Raw genomic sequence first — 22695 nt, forward strand, 5'->3', positions numbered from 1 at the left:
TCCCAGAACCTTGTCACACGGGCCACAGAGCTCCAGACGGCCCCAGAACACGAGTCCCCGCTGTCACAGCGAACTCGCAGTGTCTGCTGGGGGCTGTGTCCTTCTGGAGCCACACTGCTCTCGGGACACATGGCCTGTTTGCATGCAGAGGGATGTACCCCTGCGAGTGTACGTGGACAAGCTCTCTTCTTCCTCCGAGACGTTGCAGCGTCTTAAAGCCGCACAGAAATGCTTGTGGTGATTCTTTCCTTCAGAGTGATTTTAGCTTGGTGCGAAGGAGTATGCACATGCGTGTGTGTGTGTGTGTGTGTGTGTGTGTGTGTATTACACAGCTGGTTTACAGCTGGAGGGGTTTGTACAAACACACCGCTGAGCTCCCCTGCCCGCACCTGCAGTCCCAAGCGTGCTAAACTTTCATTGCTGCACGTCGGAAGCATGTGGCAGCCCTGGGGCCTGGAGGACAGAACACCCAAGACCTCAGTCTCCAGTGATTTGTCCCAGATTACACTGAAATCAGCACTGCAGTCAGGAAGGACTCAGACCAGACTGCTGATTCCTAACTAAGTGCCTCATCCTTGTCCCTGGGGGCCCCGGCTCCCATTTGCCAGCAGCCAGGATGTTCCAAGTTCGAGAGCCGCTGAAGAGAGACCTCCCAATGGTTGGGAGCCTTGGGCCAGTCAGGTCTGTCCCTAAAGTACATTTTACCAACAAAGCACCTAGTAAATTTTATAAAGGTGATAATTTAGCAGGAATGCTGAGTATGTGAGTTCCATGCATGGGTATTTTACAGATTCTTCTCGTGTAGCAAAAGCCTTGCCAGCTCCCGTCCACGGCTAATGGCGTAGTGCCGTCGCTGTGAGCTAAAAAGGTGTTTGCTGTACAATGTTTATGGAGAATGCTCTTATCGTGTCTGATTAAAATTCACTCACGACATGAGCAATCCAGTGAGACTTGGAAGCAGAGGGAGGAAGGAAAACCCAGGTTTAAAACTGTTTTCATTGGGGAAATCGATTCTCGTCCCCCTGGGCACTACAGAATGTGGGTGGCACCAGCTGCCTGATGAGCCTCGGCCCGAATGGCGCGATGGTGGCCATGGGCTGGCCGCGTGGTCACCGTTAGAGACAGTCCTGGTGAGAGAGATCTAGTCATTTTCCACCAAAGCCCCACCTTCCCGCTGAGAAAGGATTTTGTCTTTGTTCAAGCTGTCATCACAAAAATACCACAAACTGGTAGCTGATGGACAACAGAAGGTTAGCTCGTACCGTTCTAGAGGCCGGGAGGTCCAAGGCACCGGCAGACTCACTCCGTGTCTGGCGGGGCAGCTCCGCGGTTCCTAGGCCACGCCCGTGTCCTCGTGGCGGAAGGGGCAGCACCTGGCCTCACATACGGCTCCAATTCTGTTCACTACGGCTCCACCCGCATGACCCAGGCACCTCCCAAAGGCCACCTCTCAATACCGCTGCACTGGTTATTAGGGCTCACCATATGGATTTTGGAGGACACAGATGCTCAGACCATAGCGGCTTTGTGTTCCTTTGATTTCACTGGCCTTTGACTTTCCTCAGGGTTTCCTTCTGTCCTGTCCTTCTGAAGGGCCATGTGTGTGGGCTTAGCTGCCAGCAAAGTCACATCCACCGCTCAGGTAGCACACGGCTGCGGGGTGGGCTGCCAGAAGACCCCAACTGTAAATCACACCCAGGCCTGGGGCAAAGCCCTGCCACTCTCTGGGCCGTCTCCTCGTCTGCCCCTGCCATTCTGTGACTGCTTCTCCCCGTCCCCACAGTGGCCCACCAGCGCGGTAAGGGATGCCCCAGCCCAGCCGGCCTCAACGGGAGCCGGTTCCTGTGTGACTGGGGAGGGCCCCTGTCACCCAATGGGCAGAAGCCAGGGTGCTGCTGAACCCCTGTAATGCAGGCAACATCCCCCACAACGAGGAACTCCCTGACCCAAACGTCAGCGGCTCTGCAGCTGAGAAGCCCTGTTCTCATCTGGTTGGTCCCGTTGCTCTGATGTGGGTCATAACATGGCCACACTCAGGCCTGGGAGGCGTCTTAGTGCTTGTCTGGTCTCGTTTTCATAAGGATGGGCAGGGCGGGGGTGGTGTCCCCCAGCCCACTCAGCCAGAGGGAGGAGAGTGGGCACCAGACGCCCCCACGCCGTGCCGGGGCATTCAGCACTGCTGGAAGGAAGCACCAGCCACACAAACCCATCCCTGGACCTGCACGAGGGAGGGAGCTAGAGCCAGACAGTGCCTGACTCTAGGAGCAAACGTCACTGAACGGGTTAAACCCGGGTCCCCATGTTGGTTGAAGCCTCTCTGTATTCTCAGCCACACCTGCGGTTTTCATGTGAGCTTCAGAGCAAGCAAGTGGAATCTAAAATTGCTATCTTACTTAACAAGTGTGGAGAGAATTCAAAACTGCCCTAAAAAAGAAAATACCTCCTCTCCTAACACGTCCTCCTGCGTGTGGCTCTAGTGCTATTCTGAAACCCTGCTCTGCAGGGAACCTGGATGCGCTGAGACAGCAGGTGGGCCCTGCATGTCCCCTGCCCCTGTCTGCCCGGCAGCCCCGCCTGTTCTCTGTGCCCTTGGGGGCTTCTGGCCAGGTCGACTTTGGAAGAAGCCACCCTGCTCAGAATCAAAACAGAAAGTGCCTGGAGACTGCGGGCCTAGGGGCAGTGGGCTAAGCTGAGTCCCTGCTTGCTGCCATGGTGCTTTGGGCCCACTGATGTTTTGGCACCTGCCATGGGCAGGGGCTGCTGTGGGCAGCTCCCACCCGGCCGGCTGCCTCGGCCCGACACGCACACCCACGATCCGCCCCCCTGTGTCTGCTTCTTCTCCGTTTTGAACTCTGCATCCCGTCAGAGGCTCAGGGGGACACAAGCATGGTGGAGCTCGCTTGGTGCCGGCCTCCCTGCCTGGCCCGCGCTGTTTCTGCAGCTGTTCCCAGCTGTCCCCGGGGCCGAGCCAGGCACCGTAGCTTCCGTCCACGTTAGTGTGTCTAGTGTCGGGCGGAACGAGCGAGAGCCACTCTGAGCTGCCCAGCTTCCTCCGGCCCCCACCCTCCTGCTGCCTCTGCCCTGCGCCAGGGGCCTCTCCGTTAGCCGTAATGGCCTGGGCATGGAGACGGCGTCACTGTCCACAGCCGAGTGTGTGTGCGCCTGGCCGAGCCCTCTCACGTCTCCTGATGCGCCAGGCCCTGGGGAATGGGGTTTCGGGGTAACTGCGGGGCTCATGGTGCTCCTGGAGTCGCATCTGCTGTTTCTCCGGGGCGGGCGAGGCCGTGCAGCCCCTGCCCCACCGCAGCTCTGCAGAGCACCTCGGTGTCCAGCCCTCCTGTCCGGCTCTTCCCAGACCCCGCCCTGCCCGGGACCCAGGGAAAGGCTGGAACTGCAAAGCCCGTGGGAAGCGCTGGCCACAGAGGGCAGCCGGCAGCCCCGGGTCCTGCAGCCTGGCTGTCTGTGGCGCCCCGTGGGCAGGTGGCCGAGGTTGCCACCGGACTCAGCGCTCAGTCTCTGTAGCTCCAGGCCGCCCTGCTGGGAGGGCGAAAGGAATTAATAGCCAGGACGTGGCTGCGTAATTCCCTTCCATGGATTTTACCTCCACCGGCCGAGGCTCTCGGCACAGTGAGAGAGTCGGGGAAGTGGCCTGGGCCTGCCCTTAAGATTCCTGTTTAGCAGGGAGATGAGATGGGGTGTCCTCAACTGAGTACAACCATAATGAGTGTTGTTATCATTAATTGATGATATTATAACATGTCACACATTAATGACAATACTGAATTACAATAACCAGATGGCACATAGCTGCTGTTATCGCACACCTGCTGCGTGCCTGGCGCTGTCCCGCAGGCCTTGCAGGTGTGCCCCTCCCAGCAGCAGTAACGAGGTAAGGATTGTCATCATTGCTACTTCCCAAATGAGGAAACTGAGGCACGAAGACATCTGGGACATTGTCAGAGGCCATAGAGCAGGGGCTGGGACATGGACAAGTTGGCCTGACGTAGACACCTCGTCCCACTTGTTCCCCAAACCTCTGAGACGTTAGCGTGGGAAACGGGGAGGGGGGGGGCCGAGACGGGGGTGTTGGCTGTGAGCTGTGGGCCCTCGGAAGGGCTGGGTGGGTTTGGGCCTCTTGCGTAGAAGGGAGACGTCCGTGGAGGTCAGCCCAGGAATCGAGGACGCGCTGGGCCTCCGCTGGGCCTTGCGCGGTCCCTGTGAGGACAGGAGACCTTCCTCCTTCGACTGGGGACGTGTGCTAGGACGCTTGTCCGAGGGGTGCGGGGTGGGCTCGTCTCTCTGCCACGGAGAGCTGAGCCTGTCTCCGTGCTCGGGGCTCAGAGCTGTGCTGTGGGCGCTCGCTGGAGGCTCCGGCCCGTAACTGCTCTCTCCTTCCTTCCCTTGCCCGCACAGGGGGCGGACGGCATCCGTGGCCTGAAAGGCACGAAGGGTGAGAAGGTGAGTGTTCCCCGGCCCAGCCCGGCCACAGCTGATTCCTTGTGCCACCGTGCTGCCTAGAGCCAGCCGAGGTGGATGCCACCTCTGTGTACGGAGGGGACACAGATCTGTGTCCCCAGATCCTGTCCTTTCGCTCTTCCTGGACCAAGATGTGGCCCCTGAATCAGGAGAGAAAGGCCCGAGCAAGGCCCCTCCCCCGGGTGCCGGCCCTGCCCTGTGGGACAGGCACAGGGGTTTCACTCGGGCGTCCTGGGTTGGGGAGTCCAGACCTGGGACCCGAGTGGACAGCAGGCCACTGACCTTGGACGGCCTCACTTGTGAACCCCCAAGTTCACACACAGCATCGACAGCCCCGCTCCATGTCAAAGGCAGGCTGCTCCCTTCCCCGGGGCCGTGTCTGGGAGAAGCTGTCCCTCGTAGAGCCTGTCCCTGCGCGTATCCGCCGTGGCAGCAGGGCCAGCAGCTCAGTCTGGGAGACATTTCTGCCCAGCTGCCTCCTCCAGTGTCACCCGTCATCCGTCAGGGCCCGCAGCGCCCAGCGGACAGGACAGAGCTGCTCTGAGAAATGGTGCCCAGGGCTCAGGCAGCCGGGCTCTGAGGCACCGCCACGCGGAAGGCTCAGCATCAAACTGGGCCCCCCAAGACCAGGGCTGCTGCCCCCCAGCTGCCGGGCACTGAGCCAGCCAGCACCGCAGAGCTTTGTGTCTGGGAGTGCGAAGGGTTAAGAGGAGCTACTCACAAGGGACAGGCACCCAAGTCCACCCTGCCCGGTGCACATGCTGCAGCCCGAGGATGCTGGGGGTGCCGAGTGTCGCTCGGCAAGGGGAGTGCGGGAGGGGGGTTCTTGTGTCTAGACTGAGGCCTTCTCTCATCCCTCGTGCAGGGTGAAGACGGCTTTCCTGGCTTTAAAGGAGACATGGGCATCAAGGGAGACCGGGTGAGGACGCCGGGTTTGGGACTTGGGCTGGGGAAAAGTAGGTGGGCTGGGGGCCCTGCGGGAGGGGCTGGGGGCTTTTGGAGCCACAGGACAGCTCTCAGAATGGAGGCGACACGTCTGCAGAGACTGTGGGATGGAAGGGCGGGTGGCCTGGAGCCCGGGGGCCTGGCTCTCACCTCCTCCCCGCTTGGGGCCTGGGATGACTGTGGCCACCTGGCTCCTCTGCCCTGTGTCCTGCACAGGTGGGTCAGGGGGGAGTCAATTGTCTTCTGGCTGACACTGTGGGTTGCGGAGCAATTTGCCTGACTCAGAAGACGAGGGGAGGTGCCTGGGAGACAAAGGAGCGAGGTTATGGAAACGACCCAGTACGCCCAGGGGCACAGCAGTCTGCCCAGGCCACAGGGCCAGCAGCTTGGTCCCCAGACAGGGCTTTGTGGACTCATTAGGGCCCCAGGCCGTCCCTGTGTTCCGTGATCTCATACTGGGTACCAGGAGAAGCCACAGCAACCTGGCTTGTTTTTTTAGTGAATAATTTATCTCTGCTCCAGACAGATCCCACGGGGGCTCGCAGGGGCTGGGCTTTGCTCACATGGCTGGCACCTGCAGAACGCCGCGGGCTGTGTGTTCATAAGGCAGAGAGAAGGTGGCACAAATGGCACGGGAGCAAGTTTCCGGGCAGGGCTGCCGGGGCAGGCCGGCTGCTGGTGTGGACAACTGGGGGTTTCCCTGATGCCCCCAGGGGGAGCAGGAGCCCCGGCAGGAGGAATCCGGTGCCCCTGCATCCGGGTGGGCGCAGCCCCGGCGTGCTGTTGGCCCGGGCCAGCCCCGGAGCCCCCATCTGTAACTTGGGGAAGTTGGACCAGGCAGAATTCCAGCCCTTCCGTCTCTGAGTGCCTGTCACGCCCAGGCACTGCCGGAAGCAGGGCCATGGTCCGTTTGTAGACCTCCTGGGCTTTCAGAAGAACAGAGCGGCTCCCAGTCATCCTGCTCTATTTGGAGAAGTAGCAATTCAGAGCCACTATTGTTAACCAAAGTTATTTTAGCCAAGAGGCACTCAATTTAGACAAGGTAATTGGGAAGTAGGAGTGTGTGAAGCCTTGAGAAAATAAATAGCAGGAAGCCTCGTGCCAGGGCCGCACGGCAGAGCCCTGCAGTCTGCTGCCCGGTGGGCTCGTGTTGCCGGGTCGTGAGGAGTGGCTCAGTGGCCTCACTGTGAGGCCGAGCTGGCCCGGTGGCTCTGACCACGGCGCCTGTGACCTGTCCCCTCACTCTCAGAATGGTGGTGGGGGTCACTGTGAGGGTCTCTCTCACCTCCTCTTTTCTGACTTGCAGGGGGAGATCGGCCCACCTGGTCCTAGGGGAGAAGATGGCCCTGAAGGCCCCAAAGGTCGTGGAGGTCCCAATGGCGATCCTGGTACTCTGGGGCCCCCTGGGGAGAAGGTTCGTGATGCCGGATGCTGGACACTGCCCTGGAGGGATCTGTGCCCCCCAAATGCATTATCCGGGCCCTTCCTTCCCCAGGCGTGGGGGTGATTGCTGGCCAGGCTCCTGCCTGTCCACCCCAGGCCCCTGGCCCTCCCTCCAGGGAATATGTGTGGATGGACCGTGCCTTTCTGGTCCTGAGTGGGGCCCTATTAGCCCTCTGTTGGAGGAGTTCCTTCCTCCAGGTGGTCACAAAGCTTGGAGGTCTGCGGCCTGCTGCCCACACTTGGCCCCCTGTCCTTGTTGAGTTCCCACCTCCACACTGGGGCCAATAATAGTGTCTGCCACGATGGCCTCAAGGCATGGCAGCCTGGCGTCTCTGGCCTGCCATTTCCAGCTGCCAGAGGCTGCCCGGGGCCAGCAGCTGCCCACTCTCGTCCTGCCCCCCTCAGTCCTGGCAGGAACGAGCACTTGGAGTGGCACACACTTCCCGCCTGGCCTGCCCCAGGGCTGGGACGCATGCCGAAGGGCGAGGACACTTCCCCCAGGGAGAGACGCTCTTCTTCAGGGCATCGGCCTCCAGCACATCTGCTTCCACAGTGGCATCAGCCTCCTCTCGGGCCTGTGCTTCTCAGCCCCCGATCCGTGCCCCTTACTCCCTTGGGGCTTGGTGACTCCGTCCCAGGGGACAGGCAGGGGCTCTCTGTGATGCGCATCCTCTGGCCTTAGGCACCGCCAGCCCCTGCCAGAGCACTGGGCTTTGCCTGTGCTCAGAGCGAACGATCCATGGAACACGGTGCCCTCCGTTAATGCCGCTCTTCCTCCTCCGCAGGGAAAGCTCGGCGTCCCGGGGTTACCCGGCTACCCAGGAAGACAGGGGCCCAAGGTAACTTGTGACCGTGTGAGGTGTCCCAGCAGACGCCGTGGGGATGCTCCACTGCCCACCCTGCACCTGCTCGTCCGTCCTCCCCGCGTGGCTCGGGTGATGGGGGGAGGTGACACTCGGTGCCTCTCAAGTGCCTGCGGGTTAATCTGCCCAGTTGCAAGGAGGTGCTTGGGGCCAGGGCCTGCGTGGGCCGGCGGCACAGCCCTGGGGCCCTCTGCACCTGCTGCCCGGCTGGGGGCCTTCGTCCACACCCCGAACTCCCGCAATAGCCCCTCTCGGCTCTGCCCACTGGGGCGATTTGAGGGCTGTTTGCTCATAATAGAGCATGAAAGGAAAAGGAAACCTTTCTTGTGTGGAATCATGTTCAGGTTTAAGTGAAACAGCTCCTCAAGGCTTTGGAAATCATTGAAAACGTTTTTTTTTTCAAATCCCGCATTTTATTATTCATGGTTCTTCCTTAAAAAATAACCAGCTGCCTGCACTAGAGACGTGATTAACAGCAGAAGCGAGGGACTGTCGCTCAGATCCGCGTTGGTGCCCTCGGACGCCTCCTTTTAGCCGGAGCCCCTCGGCCTCACCCGAGGCCCTGTGCACGCAGGCGGGTGGCCGTGGGCTGGGGCCTGCGGGCATTTCCACACAGGTTGGGGAGACGCCCTCCCGCCCTTCTTGTGGAGCACTGATGTCCACGCTCGCATGTGGACATGCATGCCATGTGCAGAGGGGCAGTGTGCTGCAGACCGGGGATTTTGTTTAGTGTCCAACAGCGGCGCGTTCCACGTGGCTGTGACGTAGCTGTTGACCACGGCACTGTCACCCAGACGTGGGTGAAGAGGAGCTGATGGGCACATTTTTTCTCCACAAATACATGTCCCTTTGGGAGAGGCGAGGAGAGAATTGGAAACGTTTGAGACAGATGGGAGGGTGCCGGTCAAGTTTAGGCAGCTTTTTGGAAAGGGGCAGGACTTGGAAACTGTAGGCGTGTCCTCGGGCAGGTCCGGAGGTAGTGCTGGGCTGGCACACGCAACCCAAGTCCTGACCTGAGCTCTGGGTCCCCTGCGTGGGGCTTTCCTCCGTCCAGTGTCCTGCCCGGGGTGGCAGGAGGGCGTGCGTGTGGCTGGCTGAGCTCAGTCCCCTGTGAGAAGCACGGGGTTTGGAAATCTGGGAGCTCTTAATGGCTACAGGCACGAGTTCAGGTCAGGATTTTAGGATTCGAAGCCCCGCAGAGGGCAGAGGGCTGCCGAGGGCTGTAACCAGCGCCGGCGTGGTGGGCAGGCGGGCGGGCCTCAGACAGGGTCTCTCTGCACCTCTTCCTCCACGTGGGAAGTGTTTCCGTCTTTGCCAGATCCAAGTCCTTAAGTTCACCTTTTGTCTGTGCACCTAGATTTCTAGAACTAAATAGCTGTTAGATGCCATAATCGAGGCATGAATTTGCATTCGTTTCTGGCTCTGCAAGCCAACGTGCCGTCTTTAGCGGTATTGTGGGAAGACAGCAAAACGTGGCAGCAAGGCACAGCAAACAAAGTGTCACAATGTGAGACTCACGTCTTCTCTCCAGTTAATCTTAGTAGCGTCCGTCCCCTTTTCCCCCGAAACACCTGCCAGCGTTTCACAGACACGGTGTGGGGGAGGGAGGCTGAGACTCCGTTTGGGGTTTTGGATGTGAATGAAGTCTGCAAAACGCTCAGCAAGTTACTTACGGAGTAGATGGGTGGGTGGGTGTCGGGCGGGCGAGTGGGTGGGCGGATAGATGGGTGGGCGAGTGGACGGGAGGGTGGGCGAGCGGGTGGGCGGATAGATGGGTGGGTAAGTGGACGGGAGGGTGGGCGAGCGGGTGGGTGGATAGATGGGTGGGTGAGTGGACGGGAGGGTGGGCAAGTGGGTGGGCGGATAGATGGGTGGGTGAGTGGACGGGAGGGTGGGCGAGCGGGTGGGCAGATAGATGGGTGGGTGAGTGGACGGGAGGGTGGGCGAGTGGGTGGGCAGATAGATGGGTGGGTGAGTGGACGGGAGGGTGGGCAAGCGGGTGGGCAGATAGATGGGTGGGTGAGTGGACGGGAGGGTGGGCGAGCGGGTGGGTGGATAGATGGGTGGGTGAGTGGACGGGAGGGTGGGTGAGCGGGTGGGAGGGGGGGTGTGGTGGGTGGGTGTCAGGCAGGTGGGCGGGTGGCACCGGGGTCAGAGGCCGTGCGCTGTAGCAGACTCCTCCCCCAGGTGGCACAGGCCACGTGACCCATCGTCCGGCCCCACGTTCATACCTCTGCCCCGACTCTCTTTCAGGGCTCCATTGGATTCCCTGGATTTCCTGGTGCCAACGGAGAGAAGGGCGGCAGGGTAAGGACAGTCTGGCCGCTGCGCGGGTGGCTTGCTCGGGACCTTGGTGCTTGGTAGCTGGTTCTCCAATCAGTGACCTGCTTGTGTGTCACCGTTTTGCTGCCAGCCGTGAGCATGGGACCTTCGGCGCTAGGCGCAGGCCACATGCTCCGGGCTCTGGGCTGGCCGTGATGCGACAGGCGGGCGGAGGCCAGGGAGGGAGAGTGCGGAGAGGTAGAGCTCTCTGCTAAGTGCCGCGACCCGGAAAGCTCTGCTGGGCCATTAGTGGAAACCGGATTCCTCCCTTTCTACCCAAGTGGACTTTTCCTCTAAGCTATTTTTAAAAGCAAAGAGAAAAGGAGTTTTCTTTTCTGTCTCTGAATGTCCCGATTCAGTCCTTCCCCGTTGGCGAGCTGCCACTGCCACGAACCCCCGCCTTTGCCACACATTTGGTCACCCTTTGTTCTCCCCGAGCGAGGCACGCTGGGCAGCTGTGTCCTCCCCGCTTAGGCGTCCCTGCTGCGCAGGCCTGCACGCAGGAGCTGCCCAGGACGCTCCTCAACAAGGTCACGGTGCCTGAGCGTGGCCAGGCGAGAAGACAGGAGCACGGCGGCCCCCTCGGCCGTGCCCACAGGAGTGTGGCGTGCTGAGCAGACATGCACAGAGCGGGTGCGGGCAGGACCTGCACCCAAAGGACAGCGGCTCTCACAGGCTGCAGCGCCCCCAACCCGAGCCTGGGGCCCGTCCCCCATCCTGCTGGGCCCCCTGTTGTTCTGCCACAGGTGGAGTTTCGGGGCTGCAGGGCCACCTCAGGCTCGGGGCTCCCGGTGAAGGTCACATTGAAGGCAGAGGCCCTGCGCTCCCTTACAGACAGGGACAGGGACGTGGAGACAGCCAGGACCTTGACAGCAAACGTGTTCTGCCAGAGTCACACAACAGGCCAACAGGGACTGTCTGAGGGCACAGCTCAGACCAGGGGACTGTCACATCTGTCTCCGTGTCTCTGTCTACCCATCTCCCTTCTGTTGTTCCTCTGCCTATGTCTGTTTAGCTGTCGTCCACTCATGTACCCGTCCGTCCTGTCCGTCTGTCTCTACCCATCTGTCTGTCACTCTTCCTTCCCGAGATGGCCTGACTAGTGTCTCTGGGGAGAGACTGTCCTCTGCAATACTCGTGGGTGCCCTCTGGGAAGCCTGGGGACTGCTGGGGTGACCAGGCGCACGGCTTCCGTACCTGGGGCCTCTCCCACTGCACGGCAGTGAGTGTCCCCGGGGGAGGGACGTGACCTTCAGCAGCTGGTAATGTGGTTTGACCACAAACCCTTTCCGTGGAGGACCATGTAGGACTAGAGATCGAGGCCCCCTTAGGTCACCTGGAGTAGCCAGAGACTCCGCTTGCTCCCCGGACTCTGCCCTCTGGCACCTCAGCCTCCCGGTCCCTGAGCCGAGGGTTTGGACAGATGCTCTGGGCACCCCCAGGGCCCTCCTGGCTGTTGTCCGGCATCTGCGCTGGGGTCACCAGACAAAACACAGAGCCCGACTCAAGCCAAAACCTGCCAGGCCCCTGCCAGGCCCCAGACGCAAGGGAAGCTGCTCACGGCTGCTCTGCGGTGGCTGGTGTCCAGCCCTGGCCGCTCCCTGGGTGGCACAACTCGCAGCACAGCCCTCAGGTGGAGGGAGGAGGCGTCCACCTCCTCGTACACACGTGGCATGGAGGGCGGGAGCCCGGCCGTCTGCACCCTCCCCACGGTGTTTGGGAGACTGAGCACAGCCGTTGCCCTGGGAGCCTTCTGGGGGTCGCCACTGTGGACAGACGTCTGACGTACGGGGCAGGTTTCTGGGCAGCGTGTTGCCCTGTGCCGAGGTTGGGCAATGAGAGAGGGGGGCGCCCTCAGTGCGCTGGGTTAGCTGGCCCTTCCCGCCGTCCGCAGGAGCCGGCCCGTCCTCTTCTGTTCACCAGCTGAAGGCTCCCGTCGGGTCACCCCGAAGCCTCCAGGCGCTGGCTCGTGTCCTGAGCCCGCTGGGCTGATTTTGCCGTCGTGGGCGGGCTCCTTTAGCCCTCGGGTCTGCACCTCACAACCCGGGGTTTCGCACAGAGGCGGTTCATCCGCTCAGACAGCGAGAACTTCTGACGTCCTTGTCATGTGCCGGGGCCCTGCTGGGGAGGGGGAAGACCAGCCCTTGGACGTACCCACCCACCCGCCGCCTGAAGACGTCTCCAGCCCGTGTCTGGCTTCTCGGCTCGAGTGGAGAGCGTGTGCAAGGCCATCGCTGGGACTGTGCGTTCCTTCCCAGCGGGGACAAGAGGATGGGCATGCACAAGCAGGTGTTAGGAGGCTGCTAGGCAGACACAGGGGCACGTCTGTTCCACAGCGCCCGTCACCGGCACGCGAAACTCCTTGGCTTGGGCCAGAGAGCTGGTGAGCAAGACGCTGCCTGGGAGGCCCAGGCAGAATGTGCGGCGGAGACTCCGTGTTGCCCCCGCCAAGGCCCTGGTGCCTCTGCCCGGGCACAGTTAGCGTGGACGTAGCTGGGAGCCTTCGTGCTGCAGGATCAGGGCCGCGGTTCGGTCCTGTGGTGTCGGCTGAGGATTGAGGGGTTTCATTTTGGCGGAGGCTGGGAGTGAGCAGACCCGGCAGCCGGGGCTTGTCCATAGGTGCCAGGGAGTAGCCAGGCTGGTCATGGGCGTCCACGAGGGAGAAACGTCTGTCGCTGAAGAAGGCAGATGTTTCGTTAACTTTCACATGCAAATATTTATTTGAAGGCAAAGGACATTGCCATATAATTGAAGCGGTGGAACCAGAGTGTGTCGTTAAAAAGCAACATAATTAATTCATCATTATAAATGGCCTTATTAAATGCATTTCAAAATGGGAGACTCCAGAAAGCGGTTCTGATTCTGGCAGCAAATGAATGCAACGTGGTGCGAGGAAACTTATCAGGCGGCCTTTGGTGACACGGATCCGCCCGGCTCTCTCGTTAGCAGCCAGATACGATTCAGGACGAGGAGCTGGGAGGCACCTTCCCTGCCCCCACCCTGCGGGGAAACTGCATTCCCAGCTATCGCGTCTTCGCTTTGGAGAAAAATAAATGCAGCGCATTTGCTTTCTGTGGTTTGGAAAATGCAGAACAACAACAGATAAAGGAGTCTCAATTCTACTAGTGGAGAAGCACGTGACTCTCAGATACATGATTTATATATTAAATTGCAAGTTTCCCCATGTGCAGAGCCTGCTGAAAATTTAATGGCTAATATTCTTAACTGTAGCAAAAGTAAATTATGTATGAAAGGGGTTGACTTTCTTCTCTTTTCTTGCAATAATGATTTCCCTCCTGCCGAGGAGGGGAGACAGAGAGGGAGGGCGGAGGACGGGTGGGGAGATGCTTTAAGGCGAGGAGCCCGGATGCTGGTCGCAAGGCCTGTCGGGCTGCAGGGGTAGAACTGGGTTCTCAGGGGACTGCGGGGTGGGCGGTGGGCATCACTGTCCTGGTGAGGCTCCTGCTAAAATAACGCTGCTGCGGGGGCTGGGAAGGCCTGTGTCCCTGCTGGCCTTGCTGGGACTCAGTCGCTAAGTGACCCGGGCAAGGGCTGCCACCGCACGGTGCCAGGCATTCTGAGCGTGACTGACCGGCCCCTTCTCTGATTCTAGGGGATCCCCGGGAAGCCCGGACCGAGGGGGCAGCGAGGCCCAACGGTAACGTCCTGTTGTCTTGAGGGCCGCTGTGGGAGCCGGGAGCACGTTTTCGGGCGCATGTGTGGGGAGCGGGGACATCTCTGAGTCTGCAGGACTTGAGCTGACCTCTCTTCTCTCCCGGCTGTCCAGGGTCCGAGGGGCGAGAGAGGCCCCCGGGGCATCACTGGGAAGCCCGGCCCCAAGGTATGTCCTGGTCTCCTCTGTAGTGGGCGGGGACCGAGGTCACAGTGCTGCCACCTGGGACATCGAGCACCCTGGGGGTATCCATGGCCTTTTTCATTGAAAAACCAGACTTTTTGGGGGTGTACTTAGGGAGCTCGTCCCCTTCAGCGGCCTCTAGATGAGTCGGGTCAATGGAATCGAGGAGCTGAGGGTGACGCTCATGGGCGCGGGCCCTGCGGGCGGAGCAGGACCGGGCCGCTCACGATGGCACCTCAGAGGCGGCAGCGCCGGGGCCCGAAAGCGGCCTCGCCAGTCTGGTGGGGAGTCCCTGTTTCTTTTTTTGAAAAGCGGTTTGAAAGCTGCACAGAGAGCTTTACCAGAAACCAAAGAAAGGGCTTTCTGGCACGCCGAGCCCCCCCGAGCCTGCCCTGTGCGTGCCAGCGAGCAGCCTGTCCCCCGGGGTCCAGGACGGGCGCCCATGGATGCCAGCCAAGGAGCCTTTCCCTCGGCCCAGCCCCTGGCCCCCCAGAACGCAGCACCCGGGGCTCCCATAGGTGCTTCTGCGACGAGCCCTGGGGTGGGTCTCGCGTCCCCGGGGAGCTGACGCTCACCTGTGGGAACCTGGCACGGCTGCCGTCCCGTGGGGCCACGGTGGATCCCTGTGCTCTGCCTTCGCCTGACTTCTTGCCATGCCCCCTGGCTGGAGCACAGCCTTTGTCTGGCTCAGAAGACTGTTCTGGAAATATCAGATCCCCGTTAGAGTCCGCTTGTGGTCAGCTGTGAGCTGCAGGCAGGGAACGGGCCAGTACTGGGAGCGGCTGATGGGCACGGGCACTCTGTCCTCACCCAGGGCCAGGGCGACCTTGGGAGGTGCTCACAGCCAGCGCTGGGCCCGGAGGTTTCCGTGAGTCGCGGGCTGGAGTCTTTTCATCCAACTGATTACGATAAGAAGCTTTTCTCTCCCTTCCTCCCAAGGGCAACTCCGGAGGTGATGGCCCGGCCGGCCCTCCCGGTGAACGGGTAAGCATCGTGAGCCTTGGGGACGTCTCCCAGGAGGCAGCCTGTGTCACTTGGCCCCTCTGCACGGCTTTCGGGCTGGGCTGGGGGAGGGGGTGCAGCCAGACCCTGCAGAGGAGAGGGTTTTCCCGCAGTCTGGGGGTGGATCCCCGGGAGCGGACTCTTCTGTTGGCGTGAGATGCCGACCCCCGGCCCTGGTCTTGGGGTTTGGGAGGTGGCTGGGATGACAGGAGGTGGGCCCTGCAGCATTGTCCTGTGGCCTGGCCCCCTCGGCACCCCGACTGGGCCCCCCATTTCTCTGTGGCGAGGGCGGGCCTGGGATGGCGGAGGAAGGACTTGGGGGCGGTGGGAAGTGATGCCTGCTCGCAGACAGCGGCCACGCGGGCAGACGGCACTGGGAGCTGCTGGGGGGAGGGAGGGCTTTTGTCCTCAAACTGGCCATTCTCTGTCCCCAGGGACCCAACGGACCCCAAGGACCCACGGGGTTTCCTGGACCAAAGGGCCCCCCTGTAAGTAGCACACTTCCTCGCTGGGCTGGCACGGTTGGCCCCGCGGGTGTCGGCATGTCCTGGGCATGCTTCTCTTTCCCGGGGCAGCTCAGAGCTCCTCATGGCGGGCAGGTGGGCAGAGGGAGGCAGGAGGTGACCCTGGCGGAGCCAGCAGGAGGGGCCCCCCTGGGCTGAGGCTGCCCATGGCCCTCTGCATGGGACAGCCACGTGTGGACACCTTCCTCCACTAGACAGAAACGACTGTCTCGCAGTTCCGGAGGCCACAGGTCTGCCATCACGGTGTCGGGGTTGGTTCCTTCTGTGGCTCCGGACAGGGTCAGTGTCGCCTCCCAGGAGTCTGGGGTTGCGGCCAATCCTCGGTGACCCTGTGGACACGTCACCCTGGTGGGGCCTTCTCCTCTCTGTCTCTCTGTGTCTTCAAACCTCTCTTTATGAGGACACTGGTGGCTGGGTTGGGGCCCACCCTAATCCGGTATGACGTTATTTTTGACTCGCTTACACTGGCAAAGGCCCTGCTTCAAGCGAGGTCACGTTCACGGTTTCTGGGGTTAGGACTTCAGCGTTTCTTTTGGGGGCACAATTCGACTTACACCGGGTCCAGTGGGTTTCCCCTAAGAGCCTCTAAAAAGAAAAAGCACCTGCCGGTGGGCTTGTTGCCGAGCGGGTCGTGGAGGGCGGTGGGTGGGGGCAGTTTGACTTTGGAGCCAGACAGACGTGGGTCCCAGGGCACCGGGGAAGTCGACTGGCCCTTCTGCCTCCGTTTCTCCCCTGGGAGACGAGGAGGGTGACAGCACGTCCCTCAGTGGGGTGGGGCAGACGCTACGATGGCACCTGGGACGGGCTGCTCCCTACTGCCCAGTTTGGTCGTCACCGTCACTGTGACTGTTGGGTGACTGCCTTTCTCAGAGGATGCTCCCAGGGCAGGAGCCGTGGAAGTGAAATGGTTGCCGGGTGTGGCACTAAATCCCCAAGGTGGGCGCTTCTCAGAGCTGAGAGAAACGTCTTTGGTTCTTTCTTCAGGGCCCCCCGGGCAAGGACGGGCTCCCAGGACACCCTGGACAGAGAGGCGAGACGGTGAGTGTCGTGGTGCCGGGGTGCGTGGGCTGCCACCCTCGCTGGCTGGTTTCCCACACGCCGGCACATGGGTACAGCCCCACTGCCCGGCGTGGCCTAGGGGGACCCTCGGCGTGGGAGAGCCTGGTGTCTCGGGAAGGCTCTCAGGGGCCGGGCTGTCTCCTGTGAACGTGGGTCAGGCCGTGCAGGGAGAGCTTGGTACGGAACGGCTACGCGGTGCCCTGTGACATCTCTGTGCAGAAGGCAGGTACTACCTTTTTGCTGGTCTTGGAGACTTTGGCCAGAGTCACATTTAAAACCAAGACACAAACTAAATATCATGGGTGACCAAAACCTTGTGCATCCAACCTCTGTCTCCCCCTAGAATGATGGTGACTGCGACCTAGCTTGAATGACATGTGTTTTAATCAGAAAAGGGTCTTCGTTTTGGGCTGTGTCATTCGGTTGTTTGATGCTGGGCCTTGTGCTAGTGCAGCCCCGTTGATCCAGGTCGTTCCAGCTCCAGTCCAGGGGACTGGGCGCTTCAACTTCCTCTTTTATAGTATAGAAGACAGGTGCCCAGTCCGGCTGGAATTTGGCCTTTTTCTGGGCACTTGGCTGTGCACATCTGTGGTCCCCAAGCCCCGGGCTGCAGACCGGTACCAGTCTGTGGCCTGTAGGAACCGGCGGCACAGCAGGAGGTGAGCACACAAAGCTTCGTCTGCATTTACAGCCGCTCCCCCTCGCTCACATCTCTGCATAAGCCCCGCCTCCTGTCACATCAGCGGTGGCATTGGATTCTCATGGGAGCGCAAACCCTACTGTAAACTGCACATGCGAGGGATCTAGGTGGCATCCAATCTGAGGAGGAGCTGAGGCGGTGATGCTGGCGCTGGGGAACGGCTGCAAATACAGATGGTCATTAGCAGAGAGGTTTGACTGCACAATAAACATAACGCACTGGAATCATCCTGAAACCACCCCCCACCCCCGTTCACAGAAAAAGTGTCTCCCAAGAACGTTGGGGACAGTGCGTGCACATGATCAGCATCTTTGTGATCACAGGCTCACCTTCCACCTTGCCCTTGCCTTTAGAAATGCACGTTATGGGCTGCATCATCTAGACACTGAATGACCCCAACATTTTCAGCTGGGGGAAAAGCTATTTAGCAGAAATGTGGTCCTTTGCTGGCCCCGTCCACCGTTGGCATCCAGCTCAGTTCCCTGCAGGCACGCCCTGGGAAAGGGCATTGGCGCACCTGTACCCTTGGTGGCACTTGCAGCCTCGGGGCACCAGGCTTTGAATACCTGGGGACTTGTGGTGCTGGGTGACTTTCTTGTCACCATGCTGGGTCCCACCCCTGTGTTTGCACCTGCTTCATCCAGTTGAAAGGATGAAGTGCGCAGATGCACGCATTTCCGCAAGGAGAGTTGGAGGCACACGGGGGTGTCAGGGTCGCCCCTTTGTCCCCACAGCCAGTTTCTTAGTGGCCAAAGTCTACAAAACACTCTCCCAGCAGAAGTCGGCCGTCTCGTGAAACGGGCTCTGGAATGCCATGTTTAATATATTCTGGGTACCTGCTTCTCAAAAAATCCCCGTTATCTGTCTTTGGTTCATTGCGATGAAACCTCTTTTAATTATACCTTCACCGGTGTTCTGCGTAGCGGTGCTGGCTGATAAATGAGGATTACTGTGCTCTTTTGTTTATGGAGAAAAATTAAAACATTTCTTCTGAGCTTTGCATATTTTTCTCTAACGCCTTGGCAAGGAGACAAGATAGAAGGTTTTGCATATTATGTGCTTTTCTCCCTCTGACGTACTCTGGGAAGAGGCTGGTAAAATAATTAAGCTGCTTGTCTTTGCTCGGCAAGTTAGGTGTGGACTGTCCAGCTACCTTCTGCCGCCCCAAGCTGCCTCCTTGGGCACAGGGGCGCTGGGATCATGTCGGTGGACACCCCCCATCTCTGAGACCGACTTGGGACATAAAGTTTCCTCCATGGGCTAGTCCAGGCAACACTTCCAGAAAGATCTTCCCTGGGGTGTTGATTTTTTTCTTTCTTTTGGGAATGAAAACACGAGTGGCCCTTGCTTCTTGCAAATGTGGCCCAAAAGCCTATTCTCCGCGAACGGCTGAGGACAGATCCATCCTCAGCAGCTGTGGATGGCTGGGGGCCAGAGGGGAGGCCTTTCTCGTTTCCGTGGTTAACCCTGAAAGTGCAAGACTTAACCGAGCCTGCTGCCTACCCGAGGGCACTCCTCCCCTGGTCCACTGAGCGGGAGTCCAACCTGTCCACCACCCCTTGTTTCTGACCTTGTAAGTGCATGCTACGGAGAATACCGCATTAAAATGATCGTTCTAGCCCGTTGTACACAGCTCAGCTGGGCTTAGAGGGAACGGCCCTCCTAGAATCTGCAGAGAGGCTGAATCTGCCACTGGTTCCCGCGCTCAGCAGCGCAGTGTGGGATCTCAGGCCCTAGCACACAGCCGTCAGCACAGGGAGGCCGCGGCCCCGAGGCTGGCTTCGCTCACATTCCAGTCCTCGCTGTGGCCGCAAAGCCAGCCGCTTCCTTCTCCAGAGTCTGGAGCTTCCCTCTCAGGCCTCCAGGCAGAACATCTGCATGTCCCCGCAAGTGTCAGGTGGCACCTGCAGATGGCATCTCGTTTGACACCTGCTGTGCTCTACAGACGTGCCCAGAAATTCCTCTCACATTGCCTAAGGTTCTCGCTCTTTCTCCTTTGAAAGAGAGCCTAGAAATCATAGCAGATACCCCAAACCAAGCCAGGATTGCTGCACACACGAGAATGTGCAGAGAGGAGACACTCCTGTTGAATCCGGCTAAAAATAACACAGCCAGGCTGCTGGTGCGAAGGCAGCAAGGCCTCGCTCCTGCCCCTTCCAAGTCCACGCAGAGGAACATGCTGGCAAAGTCACCTGTTGTGCATCAGAGGCATTTAATGACAAAAGCAGGCAAGTCCCGCAAAGCCACTAATGAGAAACAGCCCAGAGGTAGCTCCCAAGTCTAGGAACGGCGCCTTGTCTGCTCAGAAAATGAACCCTTAGTGACATGCAAAGACGAATGATTGTAGCACAGAAATGGCGGCGGAGAAGCTGCTGGAGAGCCCGACTGCCTGGCGTCGTTAGCTTCATGAAATGAGTCACAACTGGGACGGGACGGGCCCTCTCGGAGAAGTCGGGGACGTGCGCTATTTGGGGATGGGTGGGAGGGGTGGGGGCGGCGTGGGCCTGCCAGCGGTCTCAGTGTGGACTCTCTCTCCGCAGGGCTTCCAAGGCAAGACCGGCCCTCCGGGGCCCCCAGGCGTGGTTGGCCCTCAGGTGAGATACCGCCTCCCTGGACCCCGGGTCCTCTGCACCACCCACCCACACGGGAGGGTCGTGGCTCAGCCGTGAGTCCCCCCACGATTCTGGGGATGCAGGTGCTGGGACAGAATGTTAGGTCCCATAATGCTCGTTAACACGAGGAGGTTCGCCCCACACAGAACCCGTACCGGGAGCGGAGAGCGAGTCATGTGACAAACACGCACCGAGGACCCAGCAGGCCGAGCACAGGCACCTGCCTGAGGCTCGTGGGCCAGGCTCAGGGGCGGGGCCCCAGCGCAGACCCAGCTGTGTCCACTTGTCCTTGCTGTGGGCGTCCGTCCGGGGCAGCCGAACTCTCCTGCCACTGCATCCTGCCAGGGCCCTGGGCCTGCGACTCTAACCGCTGGCAGGTCAATGACAGGAGTGGCTCAGCGCCAGGACTGAGGGCTCAGGCCACACACAGTGGGGAGCAGTGGACTTGCTTCTTGCAAAGGTCAACCCTAATGTAGCAGTAAATAGGACCTGCTGCGGTCCCAGAGCTGAAGGGCACGTCGGCTCCCACCTCAGTACGGCTCCCCCGCCAGCCTCTCCTGTGGCTAATTCAGCCATGGCCTTGCTGTGCCTCTCGGAAGGTGCCGGGCAGGGGGAGGGAGGGCCCAACCAGGCCGTGGCGTGGGGCCAGGTGGGGGTGGCTTGCTTTGTTCTTTTGGGTTTTGCCAGAGGAATGTGCCGGTTCAGGGGCCTGCAAGGGGCCCTTTGCCTCCCCTCTGTCCTGAGATTTGGGAAGAGAAGGTCACCCTCTTGCAAGTCACCTGAAGCCATTCGGTGGCTGATGCTGATTTCCCCCCAGGGTCCCACAGGAGAAACGGGCCCAATGGGTGAGCGTGGCCATCCTGGGCCCCCTGGCCCCCCGGGTGAACAGGGGCTCCCGGGCCTTGCTGGAAAAGAAGGGACGAAGGTAAGTTTCTGGAACCTTCTGTATCAAGGCTGGGCTTTTCCTAAGGAATCACTTTGGGGACTGTATCTCTGTTTTCTCGTGTTCTTTTCTGATAAATGGGCAATTCCTCAAACAGATGCGCTTTGTGCCAGTTTGCTCTAAAGCCCTAAGTCCGCCTCTCTATCTCTTGATTTGCATGAGCATTGGAGCTGCCCGCACAGCAGTGGGTGCGTGTGACAGCCCGGGGGTCCAAACCACCCTCCCCCTCTGCCGGCTGCTCTTCCCCTGCGGCCGGCCCGGCTCCCAGAAACAGTGACAAGCTCTTACACTCCGTGTGCCCACAGCAAATTTAGTAGAAAATGACCCTTTAAAAAAATCTCTCACCATAAGAGGCTGAAAAATAAACTATGAAAGTGAGTAGCTAATGTGTTTCTATGGCCCTGTCAGTGTCAGCCCTAACTGTCCCCTTTCTGTGCCCCCTCTGGTGCGGGAGGCCCCAGGTAGGTGGTTGGAGCTTCCTGCATGTCACCATGGGTACAAATAGCCCTTCCTTTTTCAGCTCCTCAGTGAGAGGTGCAGCAAATGCAGGCTCTCCGGCCTTTCCTATGACTACATAGAGGAATAAATGTGAAAATAGCGAAGCAAATAAAGAAATACAGAAAACATCGCACACACGTGTGCATGTGTGTACCAGAATGAGTGTGTACACACGTGGGTATTTGTGTACGCGCTCGTGTGCGTGTACCTTAGACACAAGGAAAGCTCTGAGCGGGAAGAAGGCAGTGGCATTTGACCCGCTGGTTTGGGACGACCCCTGTCCTCCCACGTTGGACCCTAGAGAAAGTGCTGGAAGATATCGAAGCTTAATGTACCTCGGGGAAGGCCCAGGCTCGGTGGTGCCTCCTCTCAGAAGCTGCGCTTTCAGGCTAGAAGCGAGTCCCCCGTGTGATGAGGCCATTTAGGGCAGTGCTTTTAGCGCTTTTAGCTGCGGATTCCTTTATCTGAGCACAGTCCCCGAGGAGCGCCGATGCACGGGAGAGGTAGAGGTCACCCTCAGCTGCCCCTCGGCCCATCGTGGCCCTGTGGGACTTTGGGACAAGGGCTCTGGAGCTCCAGGGAGCACAGGTGGCGAGTGGCAGATGAGGCCGGTGGGTGGCTGGATCCGCACACAGAGCCAGCCGGGCGAGCGTGGCGCCCAGGCGTGGGCTCCAGCGTGTGGGCTGCCAGCGAGTCCAGTCAAGACTCAGAAATTCATTTAATGCCAAGGGGCCGGGGAAGACCCAGTCCAGCCCACATCCCAGGTGGACTTGGCACGAAAGTCCTGCCCTAGCTCCCAGCAGACCCTGATCCAGGTGTCACTGCGAGGCTGATGCGAGGTCTGCGTCCCTGGCTCCCGTGAAAGCTAATCTCTGTTTCCAGGGTGACCCAGGCCCTGCTGGCATCCCCGGGAAAGACGGCCCCCCGGGACTGCGTGGCTTCCCTGGGGATCGGGGGCTTCCCGGCCCAGTGGTGAGTGAGGGGGCAGGCGGGGGGTAAACATGGGCACTGTGCAGCCCTGGTCGGGGGGGGGGGGGTCTCTGCCCTCTTGCCTTTGACCCACGTCATCGTGCTTTGCAGGGAGCTCTTGGACTGAAAGGCAGCGAAGGCCCTCCCGGCCCACCCGGCCCTGCGGTGAGTCAAAGCCTTTTGTCCCATCCTCTTCTTTGAAACCCACCTGCAGCCACACAGGGCGGTCCTGGGAGTCGAGAACATATACAGCTGCCCGGGCCCCCCATACGTCCTGCTGAGGACCTGGTGGGGAAGCTGCCCTTCGGGAGGGTGCGGACAGCGTGTCCCCAGCTGGCAGCCGGGATGAGGAAGGGGCCCAGGGGCACATCATACGGGCAACGGGAGGCCTGGGTGGCCTGTCCAGTGCTCTCCCAGGAGGAGCAAGGTGGAGCCCACAGGCCTCTTGTAGGTCTGCGCTGGCCAGCAGGGCTGGGCCTGAGG

General features: G+C 60.2%; 1 protein-coding gene across 1 annotated transcript in view; it reads left to right on the top strand.

Annotated features, from left to right (window-relative positions):
* COL5A1 (collagen type V alpha 1 chain) overlaps nucleotides 1-22695 on the top strand; it is a 148679-nt gene that overhangs the window by 93357 nt on the left and 32627 nt on the right. Inside the window, 14 exon segments of the mRNA XM_045563967.1 lie at nucleotides 4414-4458; nucleotides 5342-5395; nucleotides 6728-6835; nucleotides 7650-7703; nucleotides 9981-10034; nucleotides 13663-13707; nucleotides 13837-13890; nucleotides 14845-14889; nucleotides 15342-15395; nucleotides 16416-16469; nucleotides 19731-19784; nucleotides 20620-20727; nucleotides 22126-22215; nucleotides 22324-22377. Of these exon segments, the coding sequence (XP_045419923.1) occupies nucleotides 4414-4458; nucleotides 5342-5395; nucleotides 6728-6835; nucleotides 7650-7703; nucleotides 9981-10034; nucleotides 13663-13707; nucleotides 13837-13890; nucleotides 14845-14889; nucleotides 15342-15395; nucleotides 16416-16469; nucleotides 19731-19784; nucleotides 20620-20727; nucleotides 22126-22215; nucleotides 22324-22377 (873 nt within the window).

The sequence above is a fragment of the Lemur catta genome, chromosome 10 (assembly GCF_020740605.2).
Source record: "Lemur catta isolate mLemCat1 chromosome 10, mLemCat1.pri, whole genome shotgun sequence".
Lineage (NCBI taxonomy): Eukaryota > Metazoa > Chordata > Mammalia > Primates > Lemuridae > Lemur > Lemur catta.